Raw genomic sequence first — 25,800 nt, forward strand, 5'->3', positions numbered from 1 at the left:
AGAAATAACGCGAAAATCCTATATAATAGACAGAGGTCGAGCATTCATCTTAAATATTTAAAGGAGCACAGCCATTTCTAATTGACTTTTTATCCAAGGTTAAATAGAATTGAGAAATGACGCTTGGATTTCATCGACATAATGGCCGTAAATGGAGTACAGAAATCTCACATAAGTCTGAATAGTTGAGATGTCGGATACATAAGTTAATTAGTTTTCAACATGTCGCTGACACAATGCGTGAATGGTCTAAACACCATCATTAAAAGAGTTGTGTCCCCTTGGGACGACCGAGACCGGATGTGCTGAGGATGTGGTGTCGATTTCATGTTCCTTAACGAGGTAGGCCATTCTTCATACAACCGACCATTGACGTATTTCATTGGATTTTTTTGCTATAATATCCCGTGAAAAGTGATATTTTGAATTATCGTTTTTAGAGGAAGGCTGACTGAGTAATAGGAATGGTATAGTATGTGACGGCACACAAATGGTTATTAATCGCGAGTACGAGGTATAACTAAGTGGCACAGAAAAGGACATTCAAATTAAAATTTGTCATTAAAATATTTTACTTCAACAAAAAAATTGTTTAACATGGGAAATGATCAACGTACACAAACACAAAATTATTTCCTTAAATATAATATGATCTGATGAAATATAATACCACATCGACACCTCAGCGTTATAGCATATTAGTATGCTCTCGCTTCTCCCAACGAATAAAAAACTAGATTATGTAATCTTAAATAAGAATTTAAATCTTCATTAATATTCATTCGTCAAACTTCACACTGGATTTAATCTCGTGTACCCCGAAAGTATGGACAAGCGTAATTTTTTTTTCTACACACCATATACAATTCTGTACTGTTCGAATCTTACCACATTTCGTTCTCGACCTTTACCCCATGCCAAAAGCTAATTATCTGCTTTCGGTGGAATACACTTGGAATCGGGGGTAATTTCGGCCATGATTGATATAAAAGGACAAAGCACGTGCCACTTTTCATCCGTAATTACCAAATCTATCAAAACGTTTATGAATATTTTATGAAAGCAATTATGATGTTCCTTATAATTGACCATTCACGGCCATCCAAAATCGATGTTGGTCATTTGGTAAAATTTCTTGTTGAAGGGTCTATAAAAGTCTTGTAATCGCCTGATCACGTTCGGATCAACCCGCGGATGTTTTCGTCCTTTAGTTCCAACCAGACAATGTGGATATTTACTTCCGGTCTTTTGTATACACGGAAACCCTCGGGTGTCATTCATGTAAAAATGACTATCATTAATGTATCTCCTCAATCCAAGAAAGTCTTGAAGTTTGAACATTTCTTCACTCGGACGCTTCACCATGTTCTCTCCATTCACAAAATGAAACTGTTCCAGTGGAAAATAACGTAGCCATTCTTCTAAATGTTTTGCATAGATACCGATTTTGATGACGGGCCATGACGTATCAACAAGACCCGTGTGATTGTCTGACAATGCCATTTGTTCAAATGGTTTCATGGAAGCACGTTTACTGGCAACCTGTGTGTAGTCTGAAATGGCTCGGGTCACGGGATCTCTTACAATCAGAACGAGTTTAACGTCACGTGACATATTGAAGACTCTTCCGGGGACTTCCTTCGTCACAAAGTATCGAGGTGTCTTTTCAATTGTCATTTGCTCGCCGTTCGTCTCGGGCATCAGATCCCTGAAAAATATGATGAAAATAAAATCTTAAGGATATTTACTTTTAAACCGAAAAAGCAGTATTATACTTAATGCTGTTTTTATTTTCATGCATGAAAATATCGTATACAAATGTATTATGTTGGTCGGGTAGAGTGATAGAATGAAGTGAAGCTCTGATGAAGACGCAATGCGCCATCCTCTTTTGTGTTTATTTTAAGAACAGGACACCGACTTGTTGATACCGAGACATCATGATCGATGTATCGTCCGTTGAGTCCTGATACCTTACGTGGTAAATTGGCACGGGAGGATATCATGGCATCCTGTTTAGCTGGTGGAATGTTTCAACTTCAATTTTATGTTTCAACAAAACTGATGGAAAGGAAACGATACTAACTTGAAAAAGAGAAGATTCAAGTGAAGCGAACACTCGAGAATGATGAATTGTGACAGTACCAGTAAAATTGAAACAATTTCCCCGGAAAGAAAATGTATTATTTCTTAAACAAATTGTTCAAATACCAATAAAATCCTTATCTAAATCAGCGGGTGAGGAACAAGTATTGGAGACTGGACTGTGCTTTGGAAATTGAAAAAGCATGGTTGTCTCCTTGGAATTTAGACATAGAAAACGTGGATGTTAAACGATAATAAAAATCAGTTCAATATTGCATATTCGATTCTGAGGTGTTCGGTTCAATGTAAAAATATGTTAAAGAGATCTTTATCATGCGCTGTAAAAATGCAATCTGAGGTTATGATGATAACGCCTGAACCAGGTCCAGGTTAACTTCTGTGATAAACCCAGTACTCCCAAGTAGGATCCAACAATACTACCAACACTTGGTTGTTATGCACAATTTAAAAGGGATACGGTTGTAATGAAACGATAAACAAAGGTTTGTTGTACTACCTGTCTTGGATCATTGGACCTCCTATAAAATGTTTTCCAGTCAGATGAAATTTGAAAAGAAGATATTGGAATTGATTATTAGAATCAGGCCATCAACTTGTTGGGTTCTTTTAGTGTGACCTGTTCGTTCAGTGTCATATCAAGTACATGTGCACTCAGCTTTTAGGGCCAATACATTATTTGTAGCCATTCAGGACCAGAGTCAAGACTTGTAGCAGTGCTAGAATATGCAAATTCATTTTATTTTTGCAAGTGGGCGATAGTAAGCAAATACATACAATTCTGACCATATATATCCAGCACTGATTATTTGAATGATCGAATGACACCCGGGTGGTCTGCCGAGGTAGCATCTATGTTGAAAGGTTAACGATTACTCACAACTTGCTCAATACATTACCAAGGATATCTTATCGCTGTCACGTCTATGGTTTTAGACTAGTTTGAAAACACAGGATACATTGATGAACAGGGAAATGTTGTAAGATAGATGTTAGGAAAAAACAAGACCAAGAACACAACCGAAATTAACCTGAATCAATACATTAGTTAAATTGTAGAACAGCCGAACTAAACACCCTGACTGAATTTAGAAATGGTGGATTATAACACAACAGTCGGATCTACGGCGATGACACAATTGCAGGATTAAATAATAGCGTTACTAACCCACTAGGACCAATTCACACTGTCCGATTTTGGACTTGTCCAACTATAAGATTATACATGGTATAATAGGCGGATCTATAGAGCGCTGACTGGTTTCCAGAATTATTTGGCTGAGATCACTAGAACAGCCCTATCCGAGACACTAGAATCATTGAATTAAAATGCCATATGATAAGTAGATACTAACTATATTAGTTGTCTAAGGGACCGATTGGGTTATAAGGTTCGTAATAAAACTAGCTTACGTTCTATAGCAGAAAAGCCGGGTGCAAACCCTGACAGCATAACAGTAGCGATGACCATTGCCCTTTTTATTCGTAATTTATCACGGACATGAAACATTAGCTGCTAAGGAGAATACGAGAAGAGAAGTTGACAAATATGTTTACACTTAAAAGTTGCACTTTTGAATTCGTATTGTAAAAAAACAAATGTCACGATAGCATGCGCAGTTCTATTAGAGTTAGAACCAGTGATTGACACTCCAGAAATATCAGCTGGTTTTTTGGGTGTTTTTTTTTTGTGTGTGACATTTATCAAGTCGTATCTGAAGTCTCTTTTGATCTGCTGAGAGTGGGGATAACATTTTAATATTACACGTCAATATGAAGCATACAATTCCATTAAATAATCGGCATCAGGGTATTATCAAAGCCGCCGGGGAATCTCTTTTATGGCCGTAATTTTGAAAAATAAATCAATATAAATGTTGTAATAGGTTTTAAGTTTTATGCGTTTTCAGCCTGACTGGTAAATATTTGATAAACTGTCTACTTTTAAGTAGTTTTGTGTTTTATTACCAAATATAAAATTCTATTCTTATTTGTAACATTTGTTTATAGTGTCTGAAACGGAAATAAGCGATAATCTCGCGTGGAATTTATGGCATCTCGTGACAATGTCATAAGCAGGTTATATAGATTTGTTCCCCACTGGTACCTCACATTTCGTTTCCACCACTAAGTACAAATACTTATGTTTCCTTGGGGGTTATTTCACGTTATGACGCTAAATATGATACATTTGCATCGACTTGAATAATTTTGCTACAGGTTTTCGTTATAACAAACATCATGCATGAAAGGTTATTTTCACTTTTTGCACTATATTTGAATACAAAACGGAAGCCTTCAGCTCAAAACCATTACCACATGCCGAACTATTACAATATACGAATACACCATTTATAGAGTGAGCATGTCATAGAAGACAATGGGACGGCTTACCGACAAATGCATCCAGATCAAATTTTCGATAATTGCGAATGTCGTTTAGGGGCTTTGGCAAGTCTATGTCCTATAATCACCGTAGGTCGACGTGACTTTATCATCTAACGGCATACTGTCAGGAAACAACCCAATGTTTTGCTCGGTGGTGGAGATTTAAATCACGTCAGGTTGAATTTGATTTATCATCGACTCGGAGACATGAGCATTTATTCAAAATCAAATTAGGACTTTATTCTGGTGTAGATTTGTCTTAATCTGCTGACAGCTTGAGTGATTGGGTCGGTGCAGTAATCGTTGACATTGATCGCTACCCTATTCTCCCCAGTTTGTACATTAACCATCGATTTTTTTCTCTAATTCTCCTTCACAGTAAAGCATTCATTCATAAAAAACCTTAACACACAATCAAGGTACGAAATCAGAATGCCATATTTGATATGCTTCATCAGCGAATACAGTTTCATGGAGCGCACGTGCCTCGTAATAAAAAAAATAAAACAAAAACGGTGTACTCAATTATCTTATGAGCATGAATTGATAAAGTCATTAACACATCAAAAGAAGTAGTCTTTAATACCATGTATCGGGTTGCCAGCTTTAGCGTTATAGTTTCCATGGTAGTAGTAGTGTCGGTAGACAAATTGACGGAGTGATCTACAGTACACCGTCATGTGATGAATCACGTGATTTATTACTGAGGGTCGACGGATCTAACAGGCAACAACCACTGGTATAGGGCAGGAGAACTCGCCCAAGACAGAGTAACGCTGGAACAGTCATTTTATGATAGGGCAAATCTTAACATGTACTTTATAAAAGTGATGCATTGTATAGATACACTATTGTTCAGATTGACAACGTGCAGTACCTTAATTCTGGTTATTCTACATAAAATAAGGATTACCTGAATGTCCCTGATTAAACCGATTGATTACAAACGCTCTATTAAGTTTGCTAAATATGTTTAAATCGCAAAAATCGAAATCTTGAAGTTAACAGAAGTACGGTCTTGTTCATAATTAACGGTTTGTTAAATCTTAGAATATGAGTCGACAAACCAAACAGAACAATACAATTGTTGATTTATAAGTATACTACCGTTGTCCTGTTGAATATTACAGGACTCGGTATGTTTAAATCCACTGATGAGCCTCTCGGTTGATTTGCCACATCGTATACAATCCAAATTTTCATGTTTTTTTTTCAAATATTGTTTCCGATATATCGCGAGATTTTATCATCGAACTGATCCGGCAGCGTGATGTTTACTTTCTTCCATCTAACTCCTTATAAGTCTTCGTCATAATATGACACCTCCGCCTTTTGTATCAAAACTAACCTAGACAATTTTGTGTAATAATGGTATTTCTGACATAAGGATATACGGATATACAAGAATAATGCTATAGATTCCAATGTTTATTACGAAACATTATATCATTTGTGGGCTGTAAACTTTCAGAATTTCCCAAAACATTGCCATTATCAGCATTTCTGATATGGAATAATGATCCTACTGCTAGTATGGATATCCTAAAACAATAACAAGTTGATATATATATATATATATAGGTTTATCACACCTTTATCTTAAAATCAGGTAAGCGAAACCTTTATAACAAATGGATATCGTGAAAATGATGGTAAAATTTAAACAATGGATATACCTGCTAAGAGACCGTTGTTTAGTGCAAAGCGAATAAGATTAAGTTTCATCATGTCATCCTCCATGTAAATCTGGATTTGATTCAAGTCATGCAACGTCCTCAATGTGACAACCGGGGCAGTGCCAGAAGAATAAGTTTTCCAGACATTAAATTAATCAATGAAAATATGTTATATATTTCGTCACTTTATGGTGAATTCATCAACTATGTCCCTCTCTTGATAGCATATGAGGCTAACTTCATCAAAGGACTAATCAGAACAGGAAATGAAGACTTTGCCAATTCGTTCAATGTTACCTTTAGGTAGGTACACTAAATAAAATATCTTTAGGTATACTAAATAAAATACCTTTAGGTATACTAAATAAAGTACCTTTAGGTATACTAAATAAAATACCTTTAGATATACTAAATAAAATACCTTTAGATATACTAAATAAAATGCCTGTATGTACCTTTGGGTATACTAAATAAAATACCTTTAGGTATACTAAATAAAATACCTTTAGGTTTACTAAATAAAGTACCTTTAGGTACACTAAATAAAATACCTTTCCATATCACCGCTTTACTCGATCTTTACTTTGAAGATTAAACGCTATCCCACAAAGACATTTTACAACTAACAGGATGATTCCAATTTCACAATTGTTAATTTTTTATATCTAGATGGTAACATCCATGCTTTCCTAACAAAAGATATTCCCATATCACTTTTTCGGCTTAGATGTCGAATGATGAAAAAAATGACACTAAAGTATGGAGGATGATTAAGACAAGTTTTAGTGAAGAGTCGTATTGATATTGTTCGATAATTATGAAGTTAGACGTATTATATGGTGAACGACACTCCTATCTTTAATTTTAGAACATGCCTGGATTTGACCTAGATTTACATGGTTAGAAGGTTCTGGAAGACATTGTCTTATTCTCATTGTGTTTTTAGTAGTGCTATAGTCTTTTTATCAATACTGATATTCAAATTGATTTATTTTGTTAGTATTAACATTAATATGGATCTAATTTTTCATTTTCAAAGTTTTAATTTGTAATATGTAGGGTTTCCTTTCGGGAATTGGTTAAGATAGCATGCAGTTTTAGAACTTTTAGAGCCAGTAACGTATCACTTTGATTGAAAAACGTATTTGCCGCCTACATCCTTAACTAGCCGTGATCTATCAGCGGAACAAATTTTATAGGGCGTGTTTCGGAAAGACAAGACTGCCTGTGGCCATTCATTCCTACACTGTTAAAATCATGGTCTGTTAATGTGATAATGCTACATGTACTAGCAAACATTACATCCCCAAAAGTGCTTAATTAAGGACGCCATAAAAGTCGAGGATATTCTCGGAAAGGATGAGTCTACATTCTTCATCCCACCAGTGATTACAACCCTAATTTGGTCACGAGACTCCGCGACCTGTGATGTTTCATTGAGACGGACACTTTCCCCGCTAATAGGGTGTTGCTGATGATGCACGAGATACAGACAGCTGCGTTATCCGCATTGTCAGGAACATTGTCATCGTCGGCAAGTACAACTTCCTCAAACGGGTTTATCCAATCATCTTAAGATTTTCCAAGAGTTTTTAGAATGTCTTTCCTAATTACATGTTGAATTACTGGTGTTGGAGGACTAAGCTTCGTTAGTTAACAGAGAAAGATCTACAGCAGACAAATTATTTACGTTGGTGGATCTGAGGTTTGGTTTAATGAGGTAAACGACAGAGTTGTTTTATGATTCACACACCGGTGTCTTTGTTTCACTGCAATAAAAGTGTACTAGTGTGACCCGGCATCTCATAAAGCTTCAACGCAACATCAAATGGTGACATCACGCTTCCAAGAATTTCCTTTAAGAATATCTTATAAGATTACTCGAAAACAGATGATGATTTTCTGGAAAACGATTAAGTTACAGATTGCAAGCAATGACGAGCATTCTGCAGCACCACGATACATCCTGAACATTTTCGAATACTCCTAATTCTGTACATTTTATGTGTTTTTGCTTTATTCTAATGGAAAATAAATTGAAAATTTCCGTTCCTTTATATAAAACAAACATTGCTTGTCATTAGTTTTCTTTCTTTCACGCTCTCGAGTTGTCTGCAGTTTTATAGAATATTATAATATTAATGTTTGATTTCAACGAACACCAAAATGAAATTACCATTGGTGAAAGCTTAATTACGTCATGTAGTTTAATGACTCAGAAGAATTTAATTTAAATGCTATGATAAAAGTTAAATTATTAAAATTAATGAAATGTGGTTTTGTTGATAATTATAAAAGAACGGTATCAAGTATCTATAATAAAATACAAACGATAGTTACGGTTGTAGAATTTCCATGATTAAAAGTGCTTAACGAATCCATATTTTGGTTTACATTTGCTTTTGAAAGTTCAATGAACTTTAGCATATTTTCAGAATAAAACATTAGACTGTAGAGAACGAAAGAAAAACAATTGCACTAAAACAACTTGAACAAACTATCGAACCATGCTTTAATGGTGATTCTGAAACAGTATCACAATCAATACATTTCGCAATGCTTCTAACCCTTTTTTATTTCAGTGTTTTTTTTAGGTCATAAACAACACTTTCAAAGACCGAGGGTCGGCAGAGAATCCGGTCATTACTAGAAATGCCAACACAACAACAACGCAATGTTTGGTAACCACGGGTTCATAAATGGTACACAATAGACATTTGAATTTGCAAGGAAATGTCACCATGCTTATCGTAGGAACAAACACGGGCAAATTTCCGGATCAGGCTTTATTTATTAGAAGCACCTAACTGAGAATAAGAGTCATGGAATTTCTCGCTATTTCCCTCGATATCAAAGACCTGATTTAAACGATTCACGATCCTCGCTTCCAAACATTGCCCATTACCATGTGTTGCATAACATAGTTTCAAAGATTACGTGTGTGATGCTAATAAACAAGTAACCGTGATTGGAGCATCTCGTTCGCTGCACTCTGTGTAGGATTAAACCCTGAGATGAAACGTCAGGGTTTTAAAGGATAATTACCGGTTTTATGAGAAACCTTAGGGCTATTTTTATTCTTTCTGGTAATAAATAATGGACGTGATCCAATAACAACAGTTTGCAAACATTGCATGAGCATTTTGATACTTTGAGCAATGAAAGTCATTAGAATCTCGATATCTTATAGCACATGATTTCAAATAACCTTTCATATACAATATTTGTACGATCACTTTTATAATTTATGCATGTACAAAGATGTACATATAAATGTTTATAGTTATTAGATATATGACTTAGGTTTGATAAACTCGGTATGCCGAATTTAGATATTAGTTGTCATACAGTGTCTAAATCAGGCTGGTGGAAAATATTGATTCCGACAGGCATCCTTACTGATTAGATATATTCTGTCCTCTTACTAACTAAACATCTCTGTCTTCTCAACAACTCAACAAACTCTATCTCCTTACTGACTCAATAGATTCTCCTGTTAATGACTAAACATCTCTGTCTTCTCAATAACTCAACAAACTCTATCTCCTTACTAACTCAATAGATTCTCCTGTTAATGACTAAACATCTCTGTTTTCTTAATAACTCAATAAAATATATCTCCTTACTGACTCAATAGAAACATCTGTCTTCTCAATAACTCAACAAAATCTATCTCCTTACTGACTCAATATATTCTCTTCTTACTGACTAAACAGACGCTGTCTTCTCAGTGACTCAACAAAGCTATCTCCTTATTGGTCAATCGAATCTCTTCTCCCTCACTAAACATACATCGTCTTCCCAATAACAAACTCTGTTTACTTGCTGACTAAATAGACCCTCTACACACTGTCATCTCAATATATATCAACAAACTATATCGCCTTACTGACTCAATAGATCCTCTACATACTGAGTAAATAGACACTGTCTTCTTAACGACTTACTGAATTAATCAACAGAGGTTTGAATCTCAGCTTATTACTGAGTCATCTCAACGAGTTTTTACTCTTTTCCTTAGATGAATAATACATCAAAATTTTAATAATACGTATAATGAGATGGTGAATTGATAGATATAACATTACACTCAACGCGATCTTTTGAACTATATTTGTATGAATTATGGGTATAGGGCGCCACTTGTATTCTGTTAATCGATATCGAAAGTGTTAGGTAATTGTCACCGAGCCTAGAAATGGAAAGTTGTTCCATTGATACATGCTATAGACATGTTACATGTGGCTGATAGTATCAATATACACCACCTGCCACAACAGGTACGTATTGAAAATCTGCACACCTTTGAATGAATGTCGTCATGCTAACTTGCTGAATACAACACCACATGCATATTCCATTTAATACTATAAAAAGTGTCAATACTACGTTAAACTAAACTCACAGCACGTTCAACTTCGTATGGCAAAAATTCATCATTTAATGGGAAAAGCATCTAAAATAATTATTGTTCATTATATATGTTAATATTATTTTCCGAATGGCAATGATCCTTATAGGGAAGTTCCATATTTCATTAGGTGACACCAATACAAATAAGTATAAAATAAGGAATTTTATGTTTCAAGCTTGCAATGCGTGCCGTGGCCTTGTAGTTGAGTGTGCTATCGGGCGATTGGTTAGGTCGCCTATCCACGCGCGGGCTTATTAAGGGGCAGGGTAAGTTCATTAGATACACATAAATTGTACGGCTTGGCGGTTAAAAAGGACAGAATCATATACTCGAGAACGAATATTACTTAATGCTAGGTTAAGCGTACCTGATGTTTATATACAGATCTTTTAACAACACTGTGTAAGAATATATTGGAACGGTAATGGAGTCGGCAGTAGAAACTAGCGATAATGGGTGAAAGGGTTTGCACACAGGGAAGGAAATGTGAAAAAATGATTTATATATGTAGATCAATACCAAATCAATGACGTAGACACATTGTGAATCATTCAACAGGATTTGGTAAACATGATTTTCGGAGATGTTTATGGACCGGTATTTACTTATCCAATCTTTTCTTTCTGGATTTGGTGATGATGAATACGATTGGCAAATGTCATTTTGTATACGACAGCATGAAACAGGTTTTCTTTGCGTCTTAAACCATTCATTTGTTGCACGAATCGTAAAATCAATGCAGAATGGTTTAATGGCATCAATTAAAAGAAGTAATAAAGCAGTTGTCTTTTGACACCAGTTTAATTAATGGTATCCCACCTTGACATATTTTAAATCGGGGTCAAGTAACGCTTTGGATTTTTCAATAAAATGGATAAACATACTGCTATTAAATGAGATTAAACAACAATCCTCTGAGAAAAAACGAATAAAATAACATGCCGTTAACACGCGCGAATAAACAGCCAAGGTCATGGTTACAGGTTTTCTGACACTACCAAATATGGTCGAGGCGTGTGTTTTCCTTGGGGCTTCCGGTACCAACCAGACAGACGAGGCCTTGCTTCATTTCACGCCAGATATGAGTGGTACGACCCACAACATATGTCAGCAGAAAATTCAATTAATTCCTTTTCATATGTCTGCGATGGCGGCTCCAAATATTTGCTTCCTTTTACCGGAAGCCAGGATGGAAGGGAAAATAATTCAATTTTTCCATCATCTTCGATATTCCGCAACCTTGAATGAAGATTTCTCACTTTTTTATACGGAGCATACGACAAGTTCTTTTTATCCCCTAAATAACCACTATAGCGGTATGATTCAGTTTCGTCGAAAATGGACCAAGAAAAAGGTGCTCGAGGACATTTATGCAAATGGCGTCCACCATGCATGTTTTCCGGCGAAGGGAACATTTTCACAATACAAACTAAGATATTATGCGTATCACGTTTGTTTGAAAACTTCAAAAACATTCCTGAGAACAGAATTTGCATATGTCAATACTGGCAATATTGTTTTCTCAAGCGTTCCGATTGTTCAGTTACATTGTCTATCCAAATGTCGTCAATATTTGACAAAGCAGAAAAAGTCGGAGAATTTCATCTCTGGATGATAATATCAACGGTCTACATGCAAAATCGAAATTCAATGAAAACATTGAAAGTTGGAAGAAAATGTGAATGCCAGATCGCTTAATTAATCATGTTTGCAAACTCTCAACCCAAAACTTAAATTTATTTCTGAACAATTAATAAAAATCAAAAGCCCACAACATGAAACGATTACACCAAGGTGATTACGAAATTGACACGTGACAAGAAGTATCAAATAAAAACGTAAATGTATTTGTTGACACTAATTGACAAATATCATTATACCTGTCAAGGAAAGCAACTATTCGCATTTAATTTATAATAATTCAGGGCTAAATGTCACTGCATGTGGCATAACACTCCAGTGAACGAAATGCCAATGCAGGATGGTAACCAAAACGACACATCGAAGCTTGGTGTGTTTTATTTTTATAGCACACTTCAACCTAAATCTGTCAGAAACAAAAAAAAAATAATGACAATGTGAAACTGGAAAAAAACACCCAAGATGCAACACAACAGAGGATGTACTTCTGTAATAACTGAATATTGACGGTTTTAATTTGAGGTTTAATAACCTCCAGTAGCTTAGAGATTAGAGGACTGAACACAACCTTTGTTTAATGGTTGCATGGAAGAAGCGAGACCTCGCATCATATCCGACATAATCCTGCTTCACGTAGTGTTTGAAGGAAAAGAGTTTACGATTCAGAATCTAGTGTAATTCATAGAAAGGTCAGAGAAAGCAGGATGACACGAATCAGAAACGATACTGTTCTTTAGTAAATTTATGAGGTAAGGGAAGGCAAGACCAAATTAATAAGAAACGATATTCTTCTATAGTGGAAAGATAAAAAGCACAACTGTCGACTGAAAACGTTTCCTCGATTACTTACACGATACTTCTGTTTGGTCAGAGAAGGCAAAAGCACACGAATCAGAAGCGATTCTTCCGTTCTGAGACTTTAAGTATTTAAAGAGAAGAAAACATATAAACCAGAAACGACATTTTTGTTTTGGGGAGTTTAAGAAGTAAGAGAAGACAAGGATTCACGAATAAGGCACGATAATCCTCTTGTGGGAGTTGAAGACAAGACAAGGTAATCCTCTTAAGAAGGTTAGACAAAGAGGGATTCCACGACTTAGCGATGATCCGCTGGCTTTGGAAGCAAGTACAGAGAGCCGACGCATCACCAACGACACAGTGGCTTTGGAAGCAAGGTACAGAGGACAAACGTATCAGAAGCGATACTCTGTTTTCGTCCACTGTTAATAGACCTACACTAGGTACGGGATGTGTATAATGACCGGTGATGAGATCTACAACATTAAGATCGAGAATCAATGAAGTAAACCGTTCATGATGAAGTATTAGCGACTTATCGATTGTTGACAAGATATAACGTACTGGCTAGGTCAATCCTGGTGTCCTCAAAGTAATCCTTCTTCTGCTTTAATTAGTTCTCTAGCCGCTATCTGGGCTAACACGGGATCAGGAAGCTAATCATACCTGCCGTGGTTTGTACACGTATCTGACCATATCCACTGAATCTGATGGATTTGAATAAATCGATCCTCTATTAATCTGAATTTACTATAACGCAGTTGGAGTTTTCGAAGATCTTGAAAGCGTTAAAAAGTACCATATGACGAAAACAGATTTATATGGTGACTTTCGACTTTAAGGAGGACAGGACGGGGGGGGGGGGGGGGGGGGGGGGGGGGGGGGGGGGGGGTAATTCCGGCAGGGTACACACCTTTTGCTTCATTGACGACACGTGTCATGCTAATGTAGGTTGAAATCAGGTGATGTCATGCTTTCAGGAAAGAACCATGGTTGCTACAAGGCTCAATTGAAAAAACAATAATAGACGTAAATTTTCATTATCGTAATAATTAAGCTACGTAACACCTTATTACCATATTATTTGAAGTTGTATTCGATTTATTTTTTTATGATGTTTTATTCTAAATGTACTTCTATCATACTGGAATCAAGCGGTTCACATGTCTTTAAATACATAATGTATTATTAAGAGGTCATTTAAAATATACTTATATATAGTAAATATATACTTTGTCTAGGTAAGTAATACCAAAATATGTTTTTATAGTTAAATATACCTCTGTAAAATGTCAAAATTTATCTCTTCCTCTTTGCCATATACCAGATCCATCAAACACTGTAATCAGTCTATATGTAATAGCCCCATCTCTTTATTGTATTGTTTGCGAGGGAAATTTACAACAAATCTACTTCAGTAGATGTAATTGTTACCGTAACGTTACACGCGATGTATGTGACAGTTTGAAGAGGGTGGATGGGCTAGTGTACAAACCAACAACCGCAGGCATTATTACATCAGAATAAAACATGTTGTATCCACCAGGGCATTCACAATGAACAAATAGTTCGACTGTACTTTACAAAAAATAACTTATCAGTAAATTCGAATCCAATAATGCAGTTGCTTTCGATATCGTTAATTTCAATATTACTGTACACATATTTTCTAAACTGTTTGAATTGAAGTCTAAGATTAATTGAAATTCGTGTATAACTATCAAATTGCTTCAAATAAACCTATTTCTAGTATGTGTAGGGCGTAAATTATAATTACTCAATTTTATAATATAAATCATCAACCGTTATTTAGAATAAACATGAATATATAAACGGTCATTTGATTTTGACATACGTATACAAGGACGTCAACACTTCAACTTAACGCCATAATTTACATGTTGTGTAACATCCTCACAACAGCTAGGCTTTTTATCAGAACAGTCACCAACGAGATAGCCAGAAAAGAAAAGAAATGGAAAAAAAAGTTCCTAACGGGTTGCAATGGGAGCTGCGGATCAATTTTCTTCCGTGTCCACATGAAGACGTGGACTAGAAGCCGTTATTTGCAGTCTTCTGATCAGCAGTGGGATTCGACAGGCTGAGTTTTTGGATTATCAAATATCATGGAGACATCGCAAAACACCATATTCAAACACACTGGGAATAAAAGCAAAACTAAAAGTCCTTGACAGTAAAAAAAAACTAACAAACGAGACATAACATAACAAAACAACAAGAAAGATACCATAACGAAACAACAGGAAAGGAAAGACGCCATAATAAAATAACAAGAAAGGAAAGACACCACAACGAAACAACAGGAAAATAAAGACACCACAACGAAACAACAGGAAAATAAAGACACCACAACTAAACAACAGGAAAATAAAGACACCACAACGAAACAACAGGAAAAGAAAGATACCACAACGAAACAACAGGAAAAGAAAGACACCACAACGAAACAACAGTAAAAGAAAGACACCACAACGAAACAACAGGAAAAGAAAGACACCACAACGAAACAACAGGAAAATAAAGACACCACAACGAAACAACAGGAAAATAAAGACACCACAACGAAACAACAGGAACAGAAAGACACCACAACGAAACAACAGGAACAGAAAGACACCACAACGAAACAACAGTAGAGTAAAGATATGAAAACAAACTTTAAGACATGGAAAGACGAAATACCAAACTTTAAGGAAAGGAAAAACACCAAAACTAACTCTGAGGAAAGGAAAGACACAAAAGCAAACTATTAGGAAAAGTTGACTTCGGGCTATGTATTGACGTTTCCGTCTTTTGACGTCAACTAAATAATGATAATGTATATCTGAACTGATTCAGATGAAATGGTTCAGATGTTTCCAAGTTCTGACACAAGTCTTTAAATACAAAATATTCTGCAATGGGAAGTCATGTCAAGCTACTTATGTCGAAACAACACACTTTCTACCTGGTTCAAATACAAATGTATATTAAATATATCAAATGAGTTTCAAGATAGCTAGATACAAATCCAGTCTTGATAGGAAGCTTTATTTTTTACCAACTGTATTACGGCCGTGCCTTTTATGCGTACTAACAGATGTTTCACCAAATAATTAGCCAATGATCCTCGTAAAACACCAGTTAAGCGCCTGTGGCGAAAGACTCCCTCTCTAATTGTACACAGGTCATATGGGATCAGTTTGCCGAGCTTTAATTGACGATATCTCTCATACAGTGTTCCACGCCGACGCTATATGACCGTTTTGGCCTTCAATATGTTCAAAACATGTGTTTATTTAATTCTAAACATTCTCACAAGACAATGAGCGATTGGTATTTGATTCAAGACGAGTTGGTCAATAGGTGCAAGTTATTCCAATAATGTTAATGAAGACCTTCTTATATTCAGTGTGTTTATCACGAGTTTAATTGTGTGTACGTCCGCAAACGTCAGTTGTCGCTGCCGCTAACATGCACGAGAAATGCATGAGTTATTATTCCAAAGCATGGTTAGTTTCAAACTGATTTTATTAAAAACACAAAACCAAATACCAATCGTATAATAAGCTTCAAATCTGTACGTATGATGACCTCAGATGAGTTCAGGTCCTTATCGTCACTGACAAGTCCCAGAAGGACAACACAGCTGTGTTTTATTCTTCATTACTTTACTGTATCTTATTCTCGATTGGTTTTAAAGGTCCTAATATCTTGTGTCTTTTATACAATTATTTGATAATTAGAAATGGAGCGTGCTATATAATCGCCCTATCAATGCTGTAGATAGGTAATATTACTGTAAACGAAGACTGTTTTCTCGTGTCGGTTAACTATCCTGTCAGACGTGCTACATTTGTATCTTTAAAGACGCAGAGTTGACAAGGCTTTCACGTACACCGAGATGTGATGCCAAATAACCCAATACCTGGTAACAACGCCAGTGCGAACAGCTGAGGGCTATGGAATTAATTTCTCGCATGATTTCTTGTAAACATGTTCAATTCCCCATCAGTGTAGTCTTATGCCAAGTTAAAAACATTTAACGCCAAAACTTCGTTTTATAAAGAAACAACCGGTTCTTATTAGCCACGTTTGAACTTAATTAAAAAGCTAATATTCGAATTCGTGCTTCCATGTCTTTTTGTTGAAACGCGTTCGTGTGGACAGATAATAATCAGCTTAGACTTTAGGGGTGTTGCTTGAAGTCAAATTCAACGGACTGTCCGATAAGCATGGTGTGCACTACAGTCAAATTCATTCTGCAGCCAAAATCTCTGAACAGGCGATAATTCTGATCTGGAGCTTTATATATACAGACTTCCTAGCATATTACATTTGACTTGGCAAGTGTGTCGATAAAACAGTAGACAAATACTCTTTCGAAACACCTGGTCTTATTATCGACTATTTTTCATTGTTCATATTCTTTCCGATATTTTATGCAGTTTGAGATATAATTGTGATTTGATGTGCACGTTGGTATTCTCTTTTGATAGTTTCCTGTGTTGTTTAGCACAATACACTGACACCTGTTCTTGGGTGAGTAAAGGGGATACATACCAACCCTATAGTGACACCGATCCGAAGGAGGTGAAGGTAACGTTCGTGTTTAACTACACACTGGGAAGCAACCCTTAAATAAGGTTTCATTTCAACAGAATAAAAAAAGGTTGAATGAAATAATATTAATCGACATTTCATAAACATAAAGGAGTCTTGTTATTAAGGACTCTTAAATGGAAAAGTAGGTAAACTATCCCTTTTCTGAAACCCTCAAGGCAATACGATTATTTTTAATAATTACAAAGATATATCTTTTTATTTTGGTCAATGGTTTGTTTTCAGTGTAATAAGTCCAATGGTTTGTTTTCAGTGTAATAAGTCCAATGGTTTGTTTTCAGTGTAACAAAAAGTCAACTATCGTTAAACACCAGGACAATATACACCACAGCGTCAAAAGACTCTATGTGTTTCCTAGTTTAACAGTGATTTCATGTAAACAAATGCTATCCACCCCACCATTTGATATTGTATTCACTCGTTATTACATAACGATATGCTTGACCAGGTATAATCAGGCTAATTTAACAAAGATGACTAGTCCATGACGTCATTTCCTGTGTTCGAATGGAACTAGTGGAAGCACGTGGTACGAGGGTATGTAACCTCTCATACAACAGCGCAAGCGTTTTATATAAATCGTTTTGTTTTGTTAATAATATCACATGATATTACCGGCATTGCCTTCCTGCCGCCTCATGATGCAAACTGCTTGCGTTAGTAGAAAGTTCCTCAATTCGTCGATGACTAACAGCGCCACTTGACATTCAGCCAGTGTTTATATAGTTTTGTGTAATTATCTGTCGGGCGTTTATTCTATCATAACCCCGGACATTACAATCTGTAGTCTTTGGTTTAGAGACATTATGCCGAATTGATCAAAGAAAAGTGGGAGACGTAAGAAAGTGTCCCGGGTTTTGATGGGTCTACTATACGACTCTCAGAGAACTACGTGGCAACCAAGTACAATGGACGATGTCTCTTGCGCATAATTCTACAAGACCAAACCTCATACATTGGCATTTGTTAAGAATTTCTCGTCAAAATGCGCGGTAAATTAGGTCTGTGTCATTAACTTACTATGATAAAACAGACGTTATATGATAAACATGTGAGAGAATTACCATAACAACCTGTTGTGGAACTGTTATAACATTGTTACATTGTGTCTAATGACTTACTCACAATGTCCACGTCGATCCACTTTCGTTCTCTGTTCGTTGGTTGTGGACTCGACTTGTTAAAAGTTTTCTTTATTTGTTCTGTTTTCAAAAGTGATTTATTTCACCATTCTTACAGATTCTAGTAAATGTACTTTCTTCGCCTGGATTCCAGACTAGTTTCTGTATAGTTACGATTTGGTCCTGTTACGGGAGAAAGAAAACTAATTTAAAGATTGAACTTAATTTCAGTTTGATGTTTCCATGTTAAGTAATCAAATACATGATTTAATCGAACTATTTTGAAGTACGCCTTATGCCATATATTGACCACCATGTATAAGGTTTAAGAAAGAAACGGTAAATCCGGTTAAAAACCCGAGAGCTTTGGTTATGATGGCTTCCCTACATAATTTTCTCCTTGGATGAGTCGTATCTTTGTGATGTGAATGTGCGCGCTTGATAGCATGGCCACATCAGAAACATAAGAGTACCATCTCTGGTCGAAGTGGATTGGGATTTTAAACTCAACCTATTATATTGATGTCCTTTGATTTGTAAAATAATACTTTTGTGATATTGATGCAACCACCGTATGGCTTCGGTATGATTCGGAGATTAATTGGGATTTATCTAAGTTCTGAATTCGCAGTTGTTTGCAAGACATTATTAATCTGAAGCATATGATTTGTTCATTGTTGAGCATGAATCATGTTAAAATATACAACTTTCTTATTGCTCAATACTCCGTTCCCTGCATCAAATACTGGTGCATTAAGTTTAAAGGGGATAGCGACAGCCCCAGCAACCACCAGATATATGGAGATCTTTATTGTATTTGGTACACGCGCGAAGTACATATCGCCTTAGATGTTGAGCTTTTTATAAATTAGATATTCGGAAAATGATTAAGTTTACAAGCTGCGTTGAACTTGCGGAAATTTCATAAAAGGACACATACACCGAGAGGGAAGTACCGATATTATTTTATACAAGTTGATCATCAGCATGTTAGATGAGGCCAAGAGAGTTAGGGCCTACGTGTTCCGGATTCTAATAAGTATTCTCTGTCATGTGAACGCACCGGCGTTATTACAAACACAGCGGGATGCTCGAGTGATTGACGAACCTTGGTCTAATTACATTACGTCATATTTGACCAGCTCGTAACCAGGGAAGGAAACGATTAGACGAAATTTGATATCATACACATCATTACCGTTGTCATTAGATAGATAGTCGATTGGTCGTCGATTGTGTTCGGCAGCTGGTTCTGTGATGCAATCAACGATGAACAGCAAGCTACGCACCTTAATTGCTTATATAGTAAAATCAAAGAAATAATCATGGTAATATTGACCAAGGTCTGATGTATGACCAGTTACGCATATGTATAACGGAAATCATAACTTCAGAATCCAAACGGTGTAACATGGAAATGTTACCTCTATGGGAATTGTGACCAGAGGTACGATTTCACCTGAGGTCACATTTTCAGGTTTCACCGGTAACATACTGTGAATACAGTATTTCAGATTTTACTCAATTTACTGATTTTTGTGCTGAAAGCATTCCTCTTAATTATGATTACGTTAATTACACTTTCTTTACATGTTTGTTTTCTACAACAAGCACTTTGTGTGGGCTAATTTATCACAGCGCTCGAAGTGTTATCCGCTAATATTTTAATGCACAAAATCACCGCGTTACAGTTATACGTAAGAATGTCACAGCATGTTATAAAATACCTATTTGCTTTAACAAATTTTGTCTAAACGGTCGAATAACAATTTAGCTATATCGGGTACAATTCTCATATGGCAACAAGAGAAACATTATATATATATACTTTTCTAATTAATAATAGAAAGCCTTCGGCGGACTAATTATCCACTGAAAGTTCATTAATACAAACAGTAATCTACAATATTGTTCGTAGATATAATGTAACTGATTATGTATAATTTCGTTGAGTCCAGAAGCATACTACAAGTGTCATTGTCATGTTCTGTTGTCGCTGATAGTGTTTGTAAAATTCTTATATACATATACAAGTCATCAGTGGTTTTGGCAAACTAAAACCTGTTTTCATGGATCCCATTATTCGTCCATTAAGGTTATGAATTAATGCTGCAGTCAAAGATAGTTAATATAAAGTGGACATAAAACGCGTGATTAAATATGATTTATAACTTTGAGAAATATTAATACAAACCAATATTATCTTACGGAACGTACATAACACAATTAATGCAGTCAGTAAGAAGATATGATATTTTGGCTAATGTATAACTCCCCATTAAATACCAACGTACTGTTTTAATTTTACATATAGGATTTCCCATTATAGTGAGCCGTAAAGGATATCGGTTTATTTTAAACATACTTTCCTCTCCGAAAGAGATAGCTGATACTGTCAGGAATTTCTTTCATCTAGTCCTGCCGCGTCAGAAGATCCCTTGTTAGCATAAATAGATCTAATTATACTGTTGACTTTGGCTCCTTAACTAATAATACTGTTTGTTGACAGCGGTCTTTAAACAAATCTCCAAATAACACCAAAGAGGATGTGTAAAATATATGTTGACTCAAGTAGTCAATTTATTTCAAACCATGAGAAAACTCAACAAATTAATGATATTCATATATGTTGACTCTTACCGTATTTCCTCTAGTAAAATAATTGACGTTGTGGCAGTAAAGCTCAAATACCACGATAAGTCACGCCATTTCTTCAAGTGAAAGAAAATGAAAGTACATGCATCGGCAAAACAAGTTAACTGTCATTGAATAGTTTACAGTATCTTTAATAGAATAGGGAAGACCTTTATATTGTTTACAGTATGTGTCAATACTTGGAAAGATTGATATATATATATGACTTACAGCCACTGTCTTATCGCGGGAATATTTTTTGTATAGTTTACGGTATAATCACAGCGTTAGATTGTTTATATATTGTTAACGGTAACTGTCATACCTAATGGGGGTATTTTACATGTAGCTTGTTTATTATATGTAAATGTATCACAGGATGAGATATTGTTACAATATAGCTTATGATACACCGAGAGGTTTTGTGTTATTTACGTTATCACGGCGTGGGAAGGTGTTTGTGTAGTTTACGGTATCACGGCGTGGGAAGGTTTTTGTGTAGTTTACGGTATCACGGCGTGGGAAGTTTTTGTGTAGTTTACGGTATTACAGCGTGGGAAGATTTTTGTGCAGTTTACGGTATCACGGCGTGGGACGATGTTTGTGTAGTTTACGGTATTACAGCGTGGGACGATTTTTGTGTAGTTAACGGTATTACAGCGTGGGAAGATTTTTGTGTAGTTTACGGTATCACAGCGTGGGAAGTTTTTGTGTAGTTTACGGTATTACAGCGTGGGAAGTTTTTTGTGCAGTTTACGGTATCACGGCGTGGGAAGGTGTTTGTGTAGTTTACGGTATTACAGCGTGGGAAGGTTTTTGTGTAGTTTACAGTATAACGACGTGGGAAGGTTTTTGTGTTATTTACGGTATTAAAGTGTAGGATGTTTTAAGTGTTGTTTACGGTATTACAGTGTGGGAAGGTTTTTGTGCTGTTTACGGTATTAAAGCCTGTGAAGGATGAAGTAATAAAAAGAAAAAAGATTGTGATCAATGACGTCAGCGATCAGTTTAATCAAAATGTTTGTTGATTCTGTAAAATTTCGTGTGTCACGTATCCCACTTCCATCAAATTATTGTCCTATACAATGAGCCGCGACACGGAGGGATTACACTTCTGATTACGCTCCCAGTTTATGAAGTCTATATGTACTACGTCACCTCAAATCAATAAATTTAAACTTCTGTTCTGTTTGCTTGCTTTTTAATCAACTGTACCGATATCTAATTGTGTAACAGATTGTTAAAGAACACATAGATGACAATTGAGAGTTACACATATATATATCTGTATATACAACGAATTCATGGCTTCCGTCTTTACACTCAAACGTTAGACTTTCAAAACAATTACTTTTCATATATGAACCAATATTTATACCAGGACTTTTTAAAACAATATCCTATCGTTACAACTCTGTTATACCAATGTTGCTTTAAGTTGATTTCGACATCATTATGAAGAATATTTGTTGGTTCTAGAGGTTTTGAGATAGTAATCGTTGAATCGCTTCAATGACATTGTACTGGCTTTGGACCTATTTATGAACCTACAGCTAGGGATAAAATATCATTGCCAGGTCTTTTTCATTTGGCATTTGTCTTCTATAAGTCAAATTGTGAGAGGATATTAATTGTCATGAAAAAAATTGTGACTTTGCTTTTATAAGACGTACTTATATGACCAGTGTTTATAAGGTATGAATACTGTTTTGGGGGAAAGTGTGTGAAATAGTATATCTTATCAAAGAATGTATGGGTTTCTAAGTAAGTGTGTGTATAGTAAACAAGTATTCATTACACTCCTGATGAAAGAAACACAAAATTTAAAAAAAAAAAACTACAGTTAAATGGAAATGACATTGCACATTATGATAAATTATCTGGTGTAATTCATTTTAAATATGCATGTCATGATATCCGCTTTCTTTCATGCACTTCTCTTAACTTAGAATAAAGTTGAAAAGGGAATCCTAACTATCCTTAATAAGGTCGTTTAATAAAAAAAATGTGTTCGTGACACAAGGAACTAATTGTCGAGTTTCAAGTTACGAAATTACCGGAACCACTTTTTTCTTCCCTTTTTGAAAAATGTTGTAGCTTTAACGAATACACTGGCCTCCATGGCTAGATGGATCTACGGCATGATTTCCTGGACAGTTCAATTATATATATATAGAGAGATAAATATATTATACACAGGGAATGAACTGAGATGAAAGCAAAATGAAAGATAGCAATAGAAATTCGGGAGATATCAACACAAAAAAGAAACATTGCCACAGTAACATAGGAGACGGCAAAAGAAAAGGGAAGACAACAACGGGAACCGAGGAGACATTGACGGGTACTGTCAGAGGAGATATCAAACCAATAAGACAATACAGTGGGAACCGAGGAGACATTGGCGGGTACTGTCAGAGGAGATATCAAACCAATAAGACAACATAGTGGGAACCGAGGGTGGGAACCGAGGAGACGTTGACGGGTACTGTCAGAGGAGATATCAAACCAATAGGACAACAACGGGAACCGAGGAGACGTTGACGGGAACTTTCAGGGGACATATCATAACAAAAAGAAGACAGCACAACGAGAACTGTTGAGACATCAAAACTAAACAGAAGACAACACAACGAGAACTGTTGAGACATCAAAACTAAACAGAAGGCAACACAACGAGAACTGTTGAGACATCAAAACGAAACAGACGACATCACAATGAGAACTGATGAGACATCAAAACTAAACAGAAGACAACACAACAAGAACTGATGAGACATCAAAACTAAACAGAAGACAACACAGCAGAAACTGATGAGACATCAAGAACAGAATACAACATAATGAGAACTGATGAGACAGCAAAACTAAACAGAAGGCAACACAACGAGAATTGTTGAGACATCAAAACTAAGCAGACCGAAACACAACGAGAACTGATGAGACATCAAAACTAAACAAGACAACAACACAACGAGAACTGATGAAACATCAAAACTAAACAGACCAAAACACAACGAGAACTGATGAGACATGAAAACAAACAAGACGACATCATAATGAGAACTGATGAGACATTAAGATAAAACAGACGACAACACAACGAGAACTGATGAGACATCAAAACTAAACAGACGACAACACAGCGAGAACTGATGAGACATAAAAACGAACAAGATGACAACACAATGAGAATTTATGAGACATGAAAACAAAACAGACCAAAACACAACGAGAACTGATGAGAAATCAAAACAGAAGACAACACAATGAGAACTGATGAGACATCAAAACTAAACAAAAGACAACACAACAAGAACTGATGAGACATCAAAACGAACGAAAACAAATGAAACTGAGGAAACATCAAAACAAAATGAAAACCAACCACTAAGGAGATATAAACAAAACAGGACAGCACAACGGAAATAGAATAATAAAACAAAATCAACAAGGAAATCGTGAACTCATAAACAAACCTGGCAACAGAGCAACCGAGGGGACAACAAAACGAACATCACTCCGACTTGGAGAACTTCATAATAAAAACTGTAGACAATAGAAAACAGCTGGAATTCCATAGCGTTCCGGATGGGTAAGCGTTTCTAAAAACCTTGCTTCTGTTATATCTTTATACCCGTTACATACAGTGTATACACAGCTGGTACAAATACCCATAAACAACTATTTCCGTCATATAAAAATAACGTGTTTTGTTTAACATCCTATCATTCTTACGTAAAGTTTATTTCATGCGAAACACTACCCTGCAGTTCAAACAAAAACATAATAAACATTCCTCTACGCGTTGTTACGACAATGGGAAAATATATACCCCCTCAAAGTGAGCTGTATTAAGGTCTGGGAATACATTGGACGAAATTAGGCTTCAGTCACACCTGTTGTGAAATAGCTACTGTGCACGCCAATGAATCCGTCATAGTTAGCGTGTATACAGGCATACAGCCATTGTCTCGGTTTAAATGAGATAGGTACTAATAGGGGTATGTTGACGCTGTATATTAGTTTTGTAAAACTTAACTGACTTATGACTTCAGTTGAAAACAAAGATATGTACCCCCTGGAGAAAACAATTACCAAATATTAGTGTCTGCATATATGAACACAATAGCTTTGCCTTTACAAAAGAATATTGTGGTTTTGGAATAATGCAATTGACAATAACCATCTTTTTATATTACTGTAACGAAAGGGCTATGCTTCACCGTTTGAGGTCTATCCAAGTGGCTTTCTTTATATATATGTCTATTTCGATATTAAAATTAACATGTCTTTATATTCTAATAGGCCGTCAATGTGATCATGTCAGGGTGTCAGATTTGTTATCATTAGGGCATCAAACCATCTCCTTTTAAAGATGTCGACTGGTATTATTGTTAAT

At 35.8% G+C, this 25,800-nt stretch overlaps 1 protein-coding gene across 1 annotated transcript in view; it reads right to left on the reverse strand.

Annotated features, from left to right (window-relative positions):
* Nucleotides 1–548: 548 nt before the first annotated feature.
* The window catches only part of LOC117333810 (heparan sulfate glucosamine 3-O-sulfotransferase 3B1-like), a 31,768-nt gene continuing 6,516 nt past the window's right edge, over nucleotides 549–25,800 (reverse strand). The window contains exon 2 of the mRNA XM_033893224.1: nucleotides 549–1,708. Coding sequence (XP_033749115.1) covers nucleotides 1,093–1,708 — 616 coding nt within the window. The 3' untranslated portion in view covers nucleotides 549–1,092. The remainder of the gene's footprint in view (nucleotides 1,709–25,800) is intronic.

The sequence above is a fragment of the Pecten maximus genome, chromosome 1 (genome assembly GCF_902652985.1).
Source record: "Pecten maximus chromosome 1, xPecMax1.1, whole genome shotgun sequence".
Lineage (NCBI taxonomy): Eukaryota > Metazoa > Mollusca > Bivalvia > Pectinida > Pectinidae > Pecten > Pecten maximus.